This window comes from Clarias gariepinus, chromosome 2 (genome assembly GCF_024256425.1).
Source record: "Clarias gariepinus isolate MV-2021 ecotype Netherlands chromosome 2, CGAR_prim_01v2, whole genome shotgun sequence".
NCBI lineage: Eukaryota > Metazoa > Chordata > Actinopteri > Siluriformes > Clariidae > Clarias > Clarias gariepinus.
This window is the reverse complement of record NC_071101.1, coordinates 6,741,380-6,759,258: the sequence shown is the minus strand read 5'-3', so window position 1 is coordinate 6,759,258 and position 17,879 is coordinate 6,741,380. Positions and strand designations below refer to the sequence as shown.

The 17,879-nt window shown below is 40.7% G+C and overlaps 1 protein-coding gene and 2 long non-coding RNA genes across 3 annotated transcripts; 1 reads left to right on the top strand and 2 right to left on the bottom strand.

Moving 5' to 3' along the window:
• Positions 1-865: 865 nt before the first annotated feature.
• On the bottom strand, positions 866-2,228 carry LOC128518094 (uncharacterized). The gene is made up of 3 exons (XR_008357564.1): positions 2,052-2,228; positions 1,808-1,972; positions 866-1,081 (listed from the first exon to the last, which is right to left on the bottom strand). It is a non-coding gene; the product is annotated as an uncharacterized LOC128518094 (long non-coding RNA).
• Positions 2,229-4,240: 2,012 nt separating this feature from the next.
• Positions 4,241-5,591, bottom strand: LOC128518095 (uncharacterized). The gene is made up of 3 exons (XR_008357565.1): positions 5,427-5,591; positions 5,183-5,347; positions 4,241-4,456 (listed from the first exon to the last, which is right to left on the bottom strand). It is a non-coding gene; the product is annotated as an uncharacterized LOC128518095 (long non-coding RNA).
• Positions 5,592-10,005: 4,414 nt separating this feature from the next.
• On the top strand, positions 10,006-17,825 carry zbtb22a (zinc finger and BTB domain containing 22a). The gene is made up of 4 exons (XM_053491183.1): positions 10,006-10,182; positions 10,576-10,775; positions 14,299-14,914; positions 15,111-17,825. The coding sequence occupies exons 2-4, from the start codon at positions 10,581-10,583 to the stop codon at positions 16,040-16,042; spliced, it is 1,743 nt and encodes a 580-aa protein (XP_053347158.1). The 5' UTR covers positions 10,006-10,182; positions 10,576-10,580; the 3' UTR covers positions 16,043-17,825.
• The last annotated feature ends 54 nt before the right edge of the window (positions 17,826-17,879 follow it).

Below are 17,879 nucleotides of genomic sequence, written 5' to 3'. Positions count from 1 at the left end.
AAGCTGCTTTAGGACCTGGTGAGAGTTTCACATGAAGCAATGAGTGAGGCTGGAGTCAGTAACTCAACAGCCACCTACTGTGTTTTATCAAGTCCATAGTTAATGTGGTCATTCACCAGAATATTTTAGAGAGACTTCAAGTATTCCTTCTGTTGGCAAGCTTTATGGAGATGCTGATTTCCTTTTCCAGCAGGACTTACCCCCTGCCCATGGTGGCAAAACTACCACTAACTGGTTTGCTGACCATGATATCAGCTCGCCCAACCTGAACCCCAAGATAAAGATGAGAAGAGCAGCTTATTACACAGCTTATTAAAGCTATAAGAAGTGCAGCTTATTCAATTTTGATCACTTAATTCAGGTATATATGTAAATACAGGTATCTCAGAGCACGTAATACAGGTATTTCAGATACAGGTAATACAGGTAATACGGGTACAGGTATTTCAAAGCAAACACACAATATAGCACAAAAATAATTAAACAGATAATCATGGCATGTTAACCACTACACTACACTACCGCACTCTCATTTTACATTATGTTGCACTCCTTTTTCCACTATGCATTGTTGCATCATGCATAATCTATGGTATAATGTTTTCATGGCACTATTGTATATGTGGCGGAGCGCAGAGGCAAGAAAAGGTTTATTAGAATTGAAATTCCGATTACGCCACCCTGGATAAAGGCCAGGGACCCTAATTAAGTAAGTTTCGTCTAAAGGCACACAGGTCAGTTCACGGGAGAAAGCAGGAGACAAGGATATCCAAAAGTATCAAATTTTATTACACATACTATTTAAAACAACTTAATTATAACAAATAAACACAAAAGAAATCAATAACAATTACTGGGACCAGTGGTTCACATAAAATGCACTCATGGACAACTTGAATATCCAGAGCCTCAAGTTCAGGAACCGAGGCCGGGCGGCGGGGCCTAAGGGCGCAATCGGCCTACACAGCACAGCAACTTGCAATCACACAAGTGACTCACCACACACACACACACGTGCTCGTATTCCAACCACTCAAATAGGAAAAACTAGAATCCCACCGCTGCCATAAGCACCCGGCTCCTGTATAAAAAGAATCTGATGAAAGTACTAGACAAATACAGTCACACAAATAGTGAACAAAGGTTGCCCACACTCACAGCTGGCCCAGGATTAAATACATTAATCTAAACAAAAAAAATAAATTTACATACAAAGACCTACAAGAAAATCTCCTTGGCAAAGGCCAATAAGGTTTCCCCACGGTCTTATTCGGAATGCGTTTTCTCTACACACACATCCAACATATAACAACCCGATACTCACTCACACTTATTCACAAAAACAAAAAGGAAAAAAAAATGCACATACGCGCACACACCCACAGTGTCTTACAACCCAAAGGCTGTAAATTCCGGCCCAGAAAGTAACAATTAAGCCCCAATTCAGAGCCTGGAAGCACACAAGACAAGAGACACGCACCCAAAAGAAAAACACAAAAACCAAATACTTTAAACAATGGAAATAAACTTGAACAAAAAAGCAAATTAATAAATAAAAAGTTGCAACCACCGCTACTACCAAGCGACACGGCTAACAATGTTAGCAAACAAATTGTAACAAACAAACATAAAACAAAATAAAACAGTCTAAAACAAAACAGCAGCGCCCGCCGATAATGCTCTTTGCGTTGCAGCACCTCAGGAAGCTAGCACCCGTCGCGCCACCCCAAACTGTTGCATGAAAATGACAATTAAGACCATTACCGGCAAAGCATACTGCATAAACATAAGCAACTCAATTACATACCGTGCAATGTGGCACCAAGTCTCACCAGAAGGGCATTTAAGCCAGGTTCCAGGAAGCTGAAAGCTCAATCAGTTCTACAGGAAGACTGCCAGTTTGTTGGGAGGAACAATCACTTCCACAACAGGTGAATGCCCGTACCCGCTGACTTAAATCAGGCTTGCTGAACTGTGTAAATACCACAGACAAAACACCGCTATAATATACAAAACCCACCAAAAACATACACCGCAACTGACACCCTTACCTGCAACACAATCACCTCTGACTTCCTGGTTCTGTTCTGGGTGTGACGACATACAATGAAAGCTAGGGGGCGGGACCTGTAAGCCCAGGCCACCTTACCCCCAGCTTAAATAGTATTGGACCAACCCCCAATAGGACAATCAATTAAGAACACAGCCAACCAAAGACAGGTAGGAAGAATTTTACTCATCCTGCCACAACCTACCCCACCCTGCTGCATCGTCGTCCCGACGATGGACAAAACACTCCCTCAACTCCCGGGTCAGAGGCTGTCTCAAAAGGGCATCAGTGTTCCCATTACTCTTACCTGGTTTATACCAAATTCCAAAATCAACCGCCACAAGTTGGGCGTCCCAACACTATTCTGTAGCCCCCCCGTTTGGCAGAGGATGAATAACTCCAATGGTTGTTATTGGTAAAAACACCACATTTATGCTCCAGCAAATATTCACAAAATTTCTGTCATGGGCCACTTGAGCGCCAGAAACTCCCGCCTCATTAACCTAGAGTTAACCGGATTGCACTCTGTGGGTCACCAATTACGGCTGGCAAAAACGACGCAACTTTACATCCCGCTGACCAGTGTCCACCTCAAGGATAAAAGGCAGGGAAGAACCGGCGTATGCAAGAATCGGAAAAGTTGTGAGCTTTTCCTTCAAAGTGTCAAACCTCGTTTGGCACTGCTCAGTCCATGCACTGACAAAGCTTAGACCTACCAGTTTTGTACGCCTACCACCCACAAAGCGGCTCTCCGTAATGGACACCATAGAACCGGTAGCGCTTAGACAAGCAACCGAAATACCACCAATATTAACCATCAACTGTGGGCCACCTGACCTTAACCGAGACAGTAGACAACTACCCATTATCACATTCGAGCCCCTAGTTTTCCCATCCGAGCTACGGCTCAAAAGCTCGGTGGGCACTAGTTTCCCGAAAGCTGGCTTGACCGACGCTGCCCCTCCGCAGGCAATAACACCACAGGCACAGGGGATAACAGGCCCGGCGCTGAAACATTACATTCCCTGGCAAAGTCACCAGACGGCGGGCACCACCTACAAACCACCGGCCCATACCGGAAAGGACGACTCCGCGGGTGCACCTCCTGAAACTGAGCAACACTTTCAATTGACTGGCTCAACCGCTGCGGAACCCTTAACATCTTCCTTAATTCCCTCAGCTCAGAGGACAAGGATCCACTCACATATGAACGCTGTTCCCCCTGAACACCGTACTGAATCCCATATACTACTGGGACTAACTGACTACGAGCTCCCACACCGCCCGATAGGCCCTCCCGCTCCCACCTGATTGCCGCGCTACGCACATCTAACAAGGAGGCATGTGGCTGGCGGCGAACAAATTGCTTGAGCTCACTCCGAAGTGCATTATCCATTACGTGTTCCACGAACTGATCGCGCAATAAAACTGAGAAATGGCGAACTCGAAGACATGCCCGCACCTCCTCACTCCAATCATCAATGCTAATCCCTGACTTGCCGTTATACTTAGGACATTTATAGTCCCTCGGTACAAACACCAATCTCTCCGGCTGGCTAGCACCCACAACAACCGGAGGGGGCGTAACAGGCACGACCTCAGTCGCCTCCACAAATGCTGCACTAGGGCCAGACAGCACAAGGAGACGCTCTTGACGCAGCCTCTCGTTGTCTGCTTTTAACTGGGCCACAAGTTTCTTTAGTTCACGAATTTCCTCCTCCATTTATAAATCACCACTTACCACCTGATAGCACCACGGCCGGATCCCCCCCCCCCCCCAAAATAGGGGATATATCCGCCGCAACTCGGATGGACGCTGCTGTTTTGCCTCAACTCTTAGGAAAACCAAAGTTACTAAAAGAAACCAAAAACAAAATAACAGAAAAAATAAATCTGGATAACCCTGTCTCTGCCTAGTTACCGTGATCCTGCCAATTACGCCAGAATGTGGCGGAGCGCAGAGGCAAGAAAAGGTTTATTAGAATTGAAATTCCGATTACGCCACCCTGGATAAAGGCCAGGGACCCTAATTAAGTAAGTTTCGTCTAAAGGCACACAGGTCAGTTCACGGGAGAAAGCAGGGGACAAGGATATCCAAAAGTATCAAATTTTATTACACATACTATTTAAAACAACTTAATTATAACAAATAAACACAAAAGAAATCAATAACAATTACTGGGACCAGTGGTTCACATAAAATGCACTCATGGACAACTTGAATATCCAGAGCCTCAAGTTCAGGAACCGAGGCCGGGCGGCGGGGCCTAAGGGCGCAATCGGCCTACACAGCACAGCAACTTGCAATCACACAAGTGACTCACCACACACACACACACGTGCTCGTATTCCAACCACTCAAATAGGAAAAACTAGAATCCCACCGCTGCCATAAGCACCCGGCTCCTGTATAAAAAGAATCTGATGAAAGTACTAGACAAATACAGTCACACAAATAGTGAACAAAGGTTGCCCACACTCACAGCTGGCCCAGGATTAAATACATTAATCTAAACAAAAAAAATAAATTTACATACAAAGACCTACAAGAAAATCTCCTTGGCAAAGGCCAATAAGGTTTCCCCACGGTCTTATTCGGAATGCGTTTTCTCTACACACACATCCAACATATAACAACCCGATACTCACTCACACTTATTCACAAAAACAAAAAGGAAAAAAAAATGCACATACGCGCACACACCCACAGTGTCTTACAACCCAAAGGCTGTAAATTCCGGCCCAGAAAGTAACAATTAAGCCCCAATTCAGAGCCTGGAAGCACACAAGACAAGAGACACGCACCCAAAAGAAAAACACAAAAACCAAATACTTTAAACAATGGAAATAAACTTGAACAAAAAAGCAAATTAATAAATAAAAAGTTGCAACCACCGCTACTACCAAGCGACACGGCTAACAATGTTAGCAAACAAATTGTAACAAACAAACATAAAACAAAATAAAACAGTCTAAAACAAAACAGCAGCGCCCGCCGATAATGCTCTTTGCGTTGCAGCACCTCAGGAAGCTAGCACCCGTCGCGCCACCCCAAACTGTTGCATGAAAATGACAATTAAGACCATTACCGGCAAAGCATACTGCATAAACATAAGCAACTCAATTACATACCGTGCAATGTGGCACCAAGTCTCACCAGAAGGGCATTTAAGCCAGGTTCCAGGAAGCTGAAAGCTCAATCAGTTCTACAGGAAGACTGCCAGTTTGTTGGGAGGAACAATCACTTCCACAACAGGTGAATGCCCGTACCCGCTGACTTAAATCAGGCTTGCTGAACTGTGTAAATACCACAGACAAAACACCGCTATAATATACAAAACCCACCAAAAACATACACCGCAACTGACACCCTTACCTGCAACACAATCACCTCTGACTTCCTGGTTCTGTTCTGGGTGTGACGACATACAATGAAAGCTAGGGGGCGGGACCTGTAAGCCCAGGCCACCTTACCCCCAGCTTAAATAGTATTGGACCAACCCCCAATAGGACAATCAATTAAGAACACAGCCAACCAAAGACAGGTAGGAAGAATTTTACTCATCCTGCCACATATATCATCTAGTCAATTTTATTTATATACTGTATGGGCAAAATCTGGTATCGGTGCTAAAAAGTGTTCAGTTTTCAGACAGGATCATATAATACTATTTTTCATTCAGATGTAACTTGGTCAACTTAGATTTCATATGAAAAGACATAAACCTGAAAAGGTGTATTATTCTAAAATGCTAAATTGTTAAGATATATAACATGAATTTGACATGGTTACGGACACTACAGACTTTTAGCTTTTTAAGCTTTTACCAAAAAAACAATTTAAGGAACAATATTTACAGGTCATATGCTTCTAAAAGCTTACACCAATTTTAGCGTCAATAATTATATAATTTATAAATAATTAGCATTTTAGATGATTATGAAGTGATACAGTAGAACACTGAAAAATGGACATTTTTGTGGCATGCATAAAATCAATTGTCTAAAATAGCTGCAGTTAGCAACTAAACATTTTTTTAGAGAAGCAAGATTAGTCACTTCCATGTTGCATAAACTTCAAATGTAGCTTCTTTGGCACACACATTTCCTGTATTATAGGGTGTGTATAACACACAAAAAATTAAATCAGCACCAATACTGTGTTTTGGCCGACAGCACTTTTAACAATGGTCATCGTCGCAAAATAGCAATTCTGTACATACTGCAGTACAGTATATCCACATCTATATACTGTATGTAAATATGTATATCCTGTTTAGCATGTTTATTTTTTTTCCTTTTTCCCCACCGGACAATAATTGTTCATATAGTTTATCTGTGCAATAAGAAGTATTTATAACCTTCGTCTTAGGGAGTTTTCCTTGCCATCGTCCTCGGTTTGCTCATCAGGGACAATCTTATCATTTTGATCATTTTCATACAAACTTAAATAATTCTTGTAAATGTGTAAAGCTGCTTTGCAACAATGTCAATTGTTAAAAGCGCTACACAGATAAAATTTTATTGAATTGAAATATTTGTCACAATTAAATAAAACTAATTGAGATGATGAAAGAAATTTTATTATTACACAAAGATAACCTGAGTAAATACAAAATCCAAGATGATTTGATTTATTAAAGGGAGGGGGGGTGATCCTTGCTGGCCAAATGCAGATTAGTTGCTAATTGAATTACTGGGAATGGCAATTAAACAACCTTTCATGTCTTTTGACTGTGGGAGAACATTGAGCGGAAGAAGTGACACATTAGAATGTAACAACAGCGTGACATACACACACACAAACATATGCACACACACACACACACACTACAGACAAATTATCACAATGGCAACTTGCAAAGTCTCTAAAGAGTTCTCAGTGTAGAATTCATACAGAATCAAAATTTGTCCACAAATCACCATGTCAACAGAGATCAAAGCGCCAAGATCTTAAACAAAGTTACATTAAAAGCATTTAATAAAAGTCTGACATTATCAGTTAGCGGTGCTGAGCGTTTTACATTAACAGTTTAAATGATTATATGTATATATTAGGACGTTTCAGCTTTATTTTCCAGATTCAACATTAATAAATTAAAAAGTACGTAAAGTAACTAATTATGTCACATTACTTTTAATGAACTAAGAAAATTGACTCCATTAAACATTAGAGTAACAGGCGTAACATTCCCAGTTCTGATCGATAAACACATCTAATGAAAGACAACAGAAATTCTCACCTTATTCCTCAGATACAGCGTTATGTCTGTTTGAAAAAGCTGACAACTTGTTATGGATCTGTTTTCGTTTCCGTTAGCAACCCGTCGTACAGGAAGAGCAGCTGATTGCCTCATACATTGTGGCGTGAATCTCATCTCAGTGGGAAAAGTACAGTATGTAGGCAATGTACAGCAACAACATTTTTAACATGAATTCATTCTGATCTTTGTAGTAATTGTGCCAAGTAGACCATAGAAGCTTAAATATTAATAAAGATAAATAAATAAAAAAAAATCAATAAATCTATAAAGTAATGCGGGAACATCATGTACAGGGAGTAGATTATGTTAGCAGAGATGTTTGTATTTAAAACTAACACACTTGATGTCATCTTAATGCTGATAATATCCTTCAGTGACTCAAGTGCAAGATAACTCACATTTTAAAGTTTATAACTTAAACACACAAAAAAAGAGCAACAGGATAATAAAATGTAATGATTTAAGCACTGCTCGGCTGGTGCCACCATCTCTCAGGGATCGATGAAGACATGCATCCAGACTCTTTTCTGTTCTTGCACCTAGATAATGAAATAAACTTCCTCCAGATGTCTGTACAGCTGATTCTTTGGCAGTCTTTAAATGACAATATCTGTTTTGTCAACTAAACAAAAACAATCACAGAACAGTCTAATAAATCAATTTCTGTATCTGAATCTTTTTCCTAGAACAATAGTATCTAGTTATACATAAATAATCTGATGACAAAACACACACTTATAAATATGTATAGTAACTACCATTAATGTTAACAGGAATTATAATATCTTTATTTTTGTGATAATGTTAATCTTGAAAAATTAATATTGTGCACAATTATAACATTCAACTACAGTACATATTCGAATGCATTAAAAATAAAATGGAACAACATTTTCTTTAGCAATGCCTGGTGACATCCTCTTATTTTCCAGTCAAAGTGATGTTTGTGGTAGAGCAGTTCAGGTTAAACCGACCATTCCATTCATGAATTGAATATAACATAACTGAGCTGCATGCAAAATAAAACTTGCTGGTTTGACATTGTGTATTAAATCCTTTTATCTAATGTGCAGTAATTTGTAACAAATTAGTTAAGTTAAAAACAACACAATATTTCCTTTCAACAAAGCCACTGGTATGGTCCCAGTGTGTCTAAGTGTAATGTACAGTAAGAGCTTCTGGCCATCAAAAAATGTTGTATAGTCACTAACACCCCAGTGTGTTCCTCTCCCATTAACACATCACTTTAACATACACATAAACCTAATAAATACTAAATACCTACTTAATGTAGGCACAGTGCCTTAAAAACCCTTTAAACTTTTTGTCAGATTACAAACACATATGTATTGTGTACATATGTATTTCATTGGGATTTTAGGTGATACACCAACACAAAGTAAAAAAATAAAATAAAATAATATAATATGATCAGCTTTAATGTACTGTAATCAGTGATATTATTATTTCAGGTTGAAGTCCACATACTGTACAGATCTGCCTGTATATCTGAGTAGACATGTCACTGAGAGGACCAAAACACATGGCACAGCAGCAGTCCATCAAGTGGATTATTATAGGGAATTTATAGATTTGCAGCAAATATTACCTTCAGTCATATCATTTGTGTAAATAATTAACCCAACAGATTTAAGAAGTTTTTTTTTTTCTTAAATATACTTCTGGCTGTACAGTATGTTTACGATGGTTGTCCTGCTGGAAAGTGAACCTCCACTCCATTCTCAAGATATTTTGCAGGTTCTAACTGTTTTTTTTTTTCTAAGATGGCCCTGTATTTGGATCTATTTATTTTCTTATCAACTCTGACCAGCTTCCCTGTCCCTGCTGAAGAAAAGCATCCCTACAACACAATGCTTCCACCACCATGTTTCACTGTGACAATGGTGTATTCAGAGTGATGTGCACTGTTGGTTGCATTTAGGCCAAAAGTTTATTTATTTATTTATTTATTTATTTTTACGTTTCCCCCCACATGACTTGTTGCAAACTGCAAACAGAATTTCTTATGGCTTCCTTTTAACAGTGCCTTTTTCTCTGCCACTCTTCCATAAAGGCCAGTTTTATGGAGTGCACAACTAATAGATTTAACAGTGGAACTAATGGATTGAACAGCGCTCCATTTTTTTTAACATAACCCAACCTGCTTTAAACCTTTCCACAACTTTATCCCTGACCTGTCTTGTGTGTTACTGATGCTGTTTGTTCACTAATGTTCTCTAACAAACCTCTGAGGGCTTTACAGAACAGCTGTTTTTATACCGAGATAAAATTACACACAGGTGTAAAGTTAGTTAGGGGGGTAAAGGTAAAGAGGACTGAATACAAATGCATGCCACACTTTTCAGATTTTTATTTGTAAAAAAAATAATAATAATAATAATAATAATAATTATAATAATAATAATAATTTAAAAAAATTATTTCCACTTCATAATTATGTGCCACTTTTGTTGGTCTGTCGCATAAAATCCCAATCAAATAAATTTACTTTTGTGGTTGTAAAATGACAAAATGTGGAAAAGTTAAAGGGACATGAATACTTTGCGAAGCGCTGTATAATAATGTATAGTCGTACTAAAGAAAAACTCGAACCTCCAGGCCGACAGGTGGCGATGTTGCACGTCAAGCTGAACCGCAGCACTCTAACGACACGCCGAAGAAGACGAAGAAGAAGACGAGGATGTTAAAGATGGAGACGCTAGCCGTGGCCTGAAGCTGTTATACTAACCACCGGGTGAAAGTCAGCGAGCTAGCTGCTAATCTGTCTAATATATTAATACTTTTTAACATTAGTTAGTTAAGGTTTTATTCCTACACACCACGCGCTCCTGTTTTAACACTGCGTGGGTGAGTTGGTGTTTTTCTTCCTCATTTCAGGAAGCTGAATGTTAAATATCCTGTAGCTCCCTACACACGGGCACTACAGAGGGAACGACATTACGGGTCCTGCATTCAGACTAGTGCACTTTATTTAGAAGCAGGAACGAATTAGTATGAAGCCCAGATTTAGTGCGCGATAGCTGGGTAATGCAGGTACAGTAGATTAGGGACTGCAGGGTATATACAGGAAATATGTGTAAAAGGTTTGTGTGTGTTTGTGTATATATATATACACACACACACACACAGCAGTGTGTATGGTTGGAATGGACAGATGTTAAAATGTGCACATCTGGACCAAGACTGAGAAGGTTAATAAGGTTAAAGGTGTAAATCTTGTGTGTGTTTTTCCTCCTGCAGGAGCGATGGATAAGACGCTGAACAGCAGCGCGCAGGTGGTCCAGGTGTGTTTCCCCAACGTGCGAGCGCAGGTGCTGGACAACCTGAACCGCCAGCGAGAGGAGGGCCGGTTGTGTGACCTGTCCATCCAGGTGCAGGGGCAAGTGTTCAGGGCACACCGCTGTGTCCTGGCCGCGTCCTCGCCCTACTTTCACGACCAGGTACGTATATATAAAAAAAATAATAATAAAACCACCGGGCTGAGCATTAGGGATGTGAACCACAAGTTATCTCACAATACGATTTTATCACAAAACCTCAGTGTCAATTCAAAATTAGGATTTTATAAATATCCCAAATACATATAACCCCCCCCCCCACCTCAAATTTGTTACAATTTTGAACCTTTAGAAAAAGTTTAGTGAGTAATTAAATGTAGCCTGTTCCAACATTTGTTTTCTCCCTTAAAACACCAAACGCAGAATTTTTACAATACAAACTAACTTCACATACGGAAGTTTAACATTTAACTTCAAGTGAAATTAAACACGAAGCTACATTGTCACAGAGCGCTGTAACAGAACTTGGCGAATAATTCACTTCAACCACACCGGAAATGTGTAAATAGTAGAGAGTGCGCCACCTGTAGGTTTATAAAGAAGCAATGTTTTACTGTCTCAAAACTCAACTTCACATTGAGCGTGCGGGTTAAGTTCTGTACATGGGCTGTGAGTACACAGTTTGCGACTGATTTGAGCTCGAGGTGTTTTAAAACTGGTGTGAGTGTGTACTCATTGTGTGAGGAGAAAAAGGCAGATCAGAGGATTTTAACGCATATGATTATTGATATTACTGGGTTACGGGCAATCAAACTGAAAACTACGCAATTCTAAATGACCGTTTCACCTTTAGTATGAATGTAAACATAGTTTAAAAAAAAAATACTTTTTTTCTGCTTCTACTGATCAGTGTGTTTCATAGAATTTTAAATGTAAGTTCAAATACCTCAATTTTAGCAGTACTGTAACTAAAGCCGATGTTTTAGTTTGTTTTACTGACTGGTAAAACAAACTAAAACATCGGCTTTAAGTTATATGTGCTGGGGAATATGCCACAGATCTTCAGGTGATGTATTGCTTTCATTACAGGCATGCAAATATCCTTTTGTAACATTGTTCATTTATTTATTTATTTATTTTTAAGTTATGTTTGGAAATAGTGAATGATTTTGTACATAATGCAGATATGATGATAATATATAACTAGAGAGCGAAAATTTCTAAAGAAATTTTTAAGTGTGCCTCTGTGACAGTTGGGTCACTGCTAATGTGCATGGACACCATCCAGTTTGTGGTCGAACCTTCCGATGCATCACAGTTACGGCAGTGATGTCACAGCAGAGGCCGGCCTCAATGTTAAGTCTATGGGACTTTTTGTTGCCAGTTTTTTGGGCATTTTGGGAGCAGGGCCCCCCCACCAGAAGTCCTAGCACACCATTCCCGAGCGAGCCGCAACGGAACGGTGTAACATACGTGTGGGTCGTCTCGAAACTGCAGGACGAGAAACACTGCAAAGTTTTAGGGATATAATAAATGCATTGCGCAATGATTTCTAGGAGAGAAGAGTAATAAGTGTGCGCTGGCGTCACTGTATCACAATTTATTTTTTTTATCTGATATATTATGAAATAGTAGTTGCTGGTCACAAAATAAGATATCTCTATTTTTGTGGTTTTAAGGAAAACTTTTCTTTCCCCAAACGAGGCAAGAAATTACTGCAAACTTATAGAGTATCTTTCCTGCATGTTTTTTTTTTTTTTTTTTTTTTGTCAAAAGGCTGTTTAAATGCACTGATGCCAAAATAACAAAATGCTATTACCCCACTCTTCACGGTTTTGTTTCAAAAGACAAATCAGCCTGCAGTTGTGTGTGGTTATTTATTATTAAGTGTGCTATCTAGTCTGAATAATAGATTAGTTTACTTTTAATAAACAAAAAAGCAAACTTATGCTCTGTGTGATTTTTGTAGCGAGTCCAACAGTAGTAGATGCAACAAATTAGATCCAGGAAAATAGTCTTAAGTTTTGTTCCACACAAATCGATTTAATTATAAATACATTTATATTATTTATAAATAAATTATATAATAAAAGATTGTTAAAGATAATAAGAAACATTGAGCAATAGTGTTTACAGTTTACAGCGTTATCATCACCTTGACCACTTCAGTAGTTGAGTGAAGGACTTTGTAATTAGAGGTGGTACTGTAGGTAACTGTGTACTTTGTTACTTTACTCAAGTACATTTTACTTGAGTAGTTTTTATTAGAGGATTTTTTTTTTCCTTTTACTCTGCTCAAAAGTACAGCAAATATATATAAAGTGTCTTTTACTTCACTGCTTGGCGGTACATTCCCTAACCATAGTGGTGTGTAGTAGTGATGTGCCACTGTATCTATTTTTACAATCTGCCCGCACCCGCGACCATTAAATAGACATACTAGGCATTGTAATTCTTCTGTCTTTATTTCAGCCTGAAAGTGCTTGGAAACATCGCCCTGTAAACCGGCAACAACGGATGATTATGAATGTGAACGATAAATCAGGTCATATTAATAACAAGATAATGATACACATTTTAAACCTTTACAAAGCAGCATTTGTAATCTAGGCTAAACAATTGTTAATTTTAGATTTGTATAGGGCAGGCCTACAGTTTACAGCCTACGCTAAATAACCACTGACATTTTTTTTTTCATTTATCACACAGAAATGTTCATTTAGCGTTTTTACGTTCGCTGTGCAAAAAAAAATTGCTTAAACATTAGATTTAGCAGCCTGACCTTTTTTTTTTTTAATAAGTTAAATTCCCGACCTCAATTTTTCCCGCACCTCGTCTTCCATCTTCACTTTTATTTCTTTGTTTTTGTTGTGACTGGCAGCGGTAGCTGCTTGGCGCTTTTGTGACTTGTCACGTGACGTAACCTTATCAAAATTTGAAAATAGATATTACAAAATATTTACTATAGACTATAAGGAAGTGCACGCAACATACATGGATTTTTTTATTTAATTTTGTTTTTAATGACCCGCATCACTTGTGTGTAGTATTTGAAGTGGGAATTTTGCCATCTGCTGACTATTTGTATACTTGATATATGTATACATGATTGTGTACTTTGGCAACACTTGCTCACAAAAGAAGTCCATGAGTGATGGGGAAACTGCAAGCAAACAAACTGCAGAAACAATTAATTTTTTTAATTGGCTTTAACACTCTCCAAAAGTAGATCTTTGTCCAGAATTTTGTCCAGCTGTGGTCATTTCGCTTTCCTGATCATCTGACTGATAAAAGTAATCTGATTGGCTGTTTATGATTACATCATGATTTGTTTATGAAAGACAATACATCTTTGTCTATCACATGTAGCCAGAAAGATCAAATCTCCTTTAAGCAGAATGTGTCGAGGTTTGCAAATGAAAAGTTTTGGCATAGAAAATGTGCCAATTTTCCAGAATGAGTGAAAGTAGCCAGAAATGGCTTTTAGCTCATTTTGCAAAGAAACTCGTATATATGATTATATAAAGTGCTTTTAGTTGGGTTTTTTTTTTAGTCATGTCTGTTGAGGGTAAGGCATGTCCTCACCATGTACGCAAGGAGTGAATATTTAAAGCCAGACATTGTTCAATTATATTTGTTTTTGAAGAGTATACAAATCCTGAACGTTCTCTGCCTGTTCCCTCAGGTGCTTCTGAAGAACGTGAGTACGGTGTCTCTGCCATCCGTCATGGACCCTTTAGCTTTCGAGAGCGTCCTCAACTCGGCCTACACAGGGCAGCTGAGCATTGTACGTGACGACATTGTCAACTACGTCACAGTGGCCAGCTTTCTGCAGATGTGGCACATCGTGGACAAGTGCACGGATATCCTGAAGAGGTCGCGACCTTTGACCCAGGCCAGCCCAGGCGTAGAGTCTGGCAACTCCAGGCACCAAAGTCCAAGTAGCTCGGACTGCTGCCTGACTGAATCCGAGGAGCAGAAGAAGCCCCTCGGAGGAGAATGTGCCGCTCTTCCGCCTCTAGCCACCTGGAGGAGGCCGCAGCAGGTGCCCCAGCAGGGCAAATGGGGCAAATCCAGGCTGTTTCAGCCACCTCAGCACAGAGGCGATTCTCCCCCTACTGGGGAAGTAGAGCGGGCATGTAGCCCAGAGGCTGCGAATGAGAGACGCAACTGGATGCGTTCTCGTCTCAGGGAGAGCAGGGAGACAGACGAGGAGGACAGGAGGCGAGGGGAGAGGTGGATGGAGGCGGATGAAGGTGTAGGGGAAGAATCAGAGTTGGAGGAGGAGGAGCGACGGGCCGGTGAGTGGAGCATCTGCATCACTGCTGTTTAACTTTAACACCTGTCCACCAGGGGGAGCTCTCGCTCTCTCTCGCTCTCTCTATCTGTGTGCTTTGTGTTTCCCCTCAACATGGATCAGACATTTTCTGCACCGTGAGAGTGTGTGTGTTCGTTGTTTTGTGTGTTTTTACCGTCTCTTCTGCTCTTCTCTCTCAGGAGGCTGTGGCTCAGGGGCAACTCTTAAAAAGGAGGGAGAGAGAGGGGGAGAGGGAGAGGGTACTGAGAGGGGCAAAGATCAGGAGGAAGGGTTTCTGCCAGCAGCTCAGGATGCACAGGAAGTGCTCGTTGCTGCTCATGGTCCTCTTTCTGCACGTGCTCACTGGCAGCCGCCTGCCGACTGGTCGGCGGGTTCGTGCTCTCAGCCAGGTGGGAAGTTAATCGAGGATGCCGAGAAGGACGTAGAAGAAGTGGACTTTGGACGTTTCGCAGAGGGAGGGTTCGAGGGAGAGACGTACGACGAGATCGAGGATGGCACAGGACAAGTTTCCCAGAGGCCTTTGCTTCCTGTGTCGCCTGGCAGCGCTGCAGGTGGAGTGGACTTTGTGCTAGGACCTTCAGAGCTTTCGTGGGCGCAAGGAGCGCTCTCCTCCCCGTCCGTCCCTCCTTCCTCCTCTCCCGTGCCCTCCTCCTCGTCTCCGCCCTCCCTAGCTCCCTACGGAGGCAAAGTGCATTTCTGCCACTGCGGTAAAGCCTTCACTCTGAAGAGCATGCGAGACCGTCACGTCAAGATGCAGCACCTGAACCTGCGCCCCTTCGCCTGCCCCGTCTGCGCCAAGAGCTTCAAGATGAAGCACCACCTGACCAAGCACGTCAAGACGCATGGCGCCCTGCGGCCGTACGAGTGCACCGTCTGTGGCAAGAAGATCATCTGGAGGGACAGTTTCCTCAAACACCAGGCGCGCTGCCAGCACCTCGCTAACAGATCGGGCTGCATCAACACCAACGAGGCAGAGTCGGGGCAGGACGAGGCGGACATGGAGTACGAGGGTTACCCAGGCGAGGGACACGTAAAAATGGAGCAGGGGGAGCACGAAGGCGCTCCACTGGAGCATGTCCTGAAGAAGGAAGACGGAGGGAGCTTCACCTGATCGCACAAGCAGATCATATCAATAAAGTGTTTCATCTTCATGACAAGACAACTTCAGCTGCTCTTCTTTAGAATCTTCATCATTGATTGATTGATTAATTGATTGTCCTGACTGGCCCGGAGAGGATGGAGTTCCTTAAGGAGCACATGATGAAGTAGATTCATTGGTACTGCATGGTGATTCCTCACACATGATCCTGTATCAGCGTTAGGATTTAATGCTGGTTCAGCAATGTAGCTCACAGCACTTAGTGGGAAAAAAAAAGACTGTGGGCTTCGGTTTCACAATCTGGAATTATATAAATATATAAATATAAATGTTTCCTTTATCAATCTGTGCATTAAGGTTTTGGTACTAGATCATTTGTTTTGCTTTTATAAATGGAGATATAATTTTTTTTGTGCAATCTAGGCTTTTTAGTTCACTCCGTGTCCGACATGCATTACAGGGTTCTTAAGCCAGTTTAAAAAAACTAAATATAATACAAAAAATAATCTGTATAATTTGGATGGAATTATTGCCAAACATGGAAACGATGTTGATAAAAAAAAAAATGTCCATTGTATTTCGATGTTTCCTGATTTGCTGCGGTTTTAACTTTTTTTAAAATTAATTAGGCATTCAATGATTTGTCAAACCTAACACGTTGTAACTTTATAAAAGTTATAAACAAAAATAATAACAAAACTGATAAGCCAAGACCTCAAAACTCAGGAGTCATGATCCCACCTGGACATCTCTTGACCCAACATCTTTCTCAGCTTCTTGGGCGTCAGTGATTTCAGTAGCTTAAAAAAAAAGTTATACATAACACATAACTGGTAAGGACGTGTAGGTTTGCTTATGTTTGTGCTTCGCTTGTTAAGAGGGTTAAGTTTTAATACAGCCAATTGATAAATGCAACGTATGGATTATACAGCTTAAAAATGGCTCAAGACGGCTTCTTGAGCAAAAGGTGGCCGTGTTGGGATGTGACTCAGATGAGGAACAACGTTTTGCGTGTCTTTATTATATAACTGTATAACCCACAATGCAACTTTAAGCAAATTCTTTTTACCTTACTTATTTTTTAACCTTTTGCATTTTATATCATGTTAGTAGCAGCACCTTTTTTTTCATCAAGATGCACAATGTGAAGGCAACTGAGTCTGTGCATCATTACATTCAAGTCGTTTGTCAGACTCCCTGAGCTCGGACGACTTACATTTTTATCTGATTATACATCTGAGCAGTTGAGGGTTATGCGCCTTGGGGCCAACCGTGGCAACTTGGCGGTGCTGGTGTTTGAACCTTGGACCTTCTGATCAGTAGTCCAACACCTTCACCCTCTGCTTTTACAGACTTCTTTTAACATCGGCACCTGAGGTTCACGGCTCCATCTGTGTGCTTCATTTTGTGTGTATATTTGATCTAAAGACGTCTATCTGAACCTCAGCACATGGACTCCCACTCAGCTCTCATCCTGGACGTCCAGCGTCTGTACGATACAACATGTAAATAAAGAATGACACCAGAGCCATCACAGGTCAGGTCAACGGTTTTGTTTTTTTTTCCTTTCTTTTTTCAATTTCGTCTTATTCCAGATATATTTCTGGAGTTGTTCTTCACATGTAAGACATAATCACCATTTTTGAGATCGCACTGGAGTATTGTGCTCTGAGAACAGGAAGAACCCTGGACAAAAGACGTTATTTATTAATCATCATCTGTTATTAAGCATACCGAATTTGCCTGTACACACATGACTGCTTGATTGCACACTGAATAAACATCAATGTTTTCATCCAGTGGCTTCATTCGTATTAATTCCACAGCGCTGCTGAATTCTGTGTTATGA

Excerpts from the sequence above, each read along its gene's own strand:
- zbtb22a (XM_053491183.1), top strand. The coding sequence starts at position 10,581 with ATGGATAAGACGCTGAACAGCAGCGCGCAGGTGGTCCAGGTGTGTTTC. Across the intron at positions 10,776-14,298 it reads CGCCCTACTTTCACGACCAG|GTGCTTCTGAAGAACGTGAG; the intron begins GTACGTATATAT and ends CTGTTCCCTCAG. Across the intron at positions 14,915-15,110 it reads GGAGGAGGAGCGACGGGCCG|GAGGCTGTGGCTCAGGGGCA; the intron begins GTGAGTGGAGCA and ends CTTCTCTCTCAG.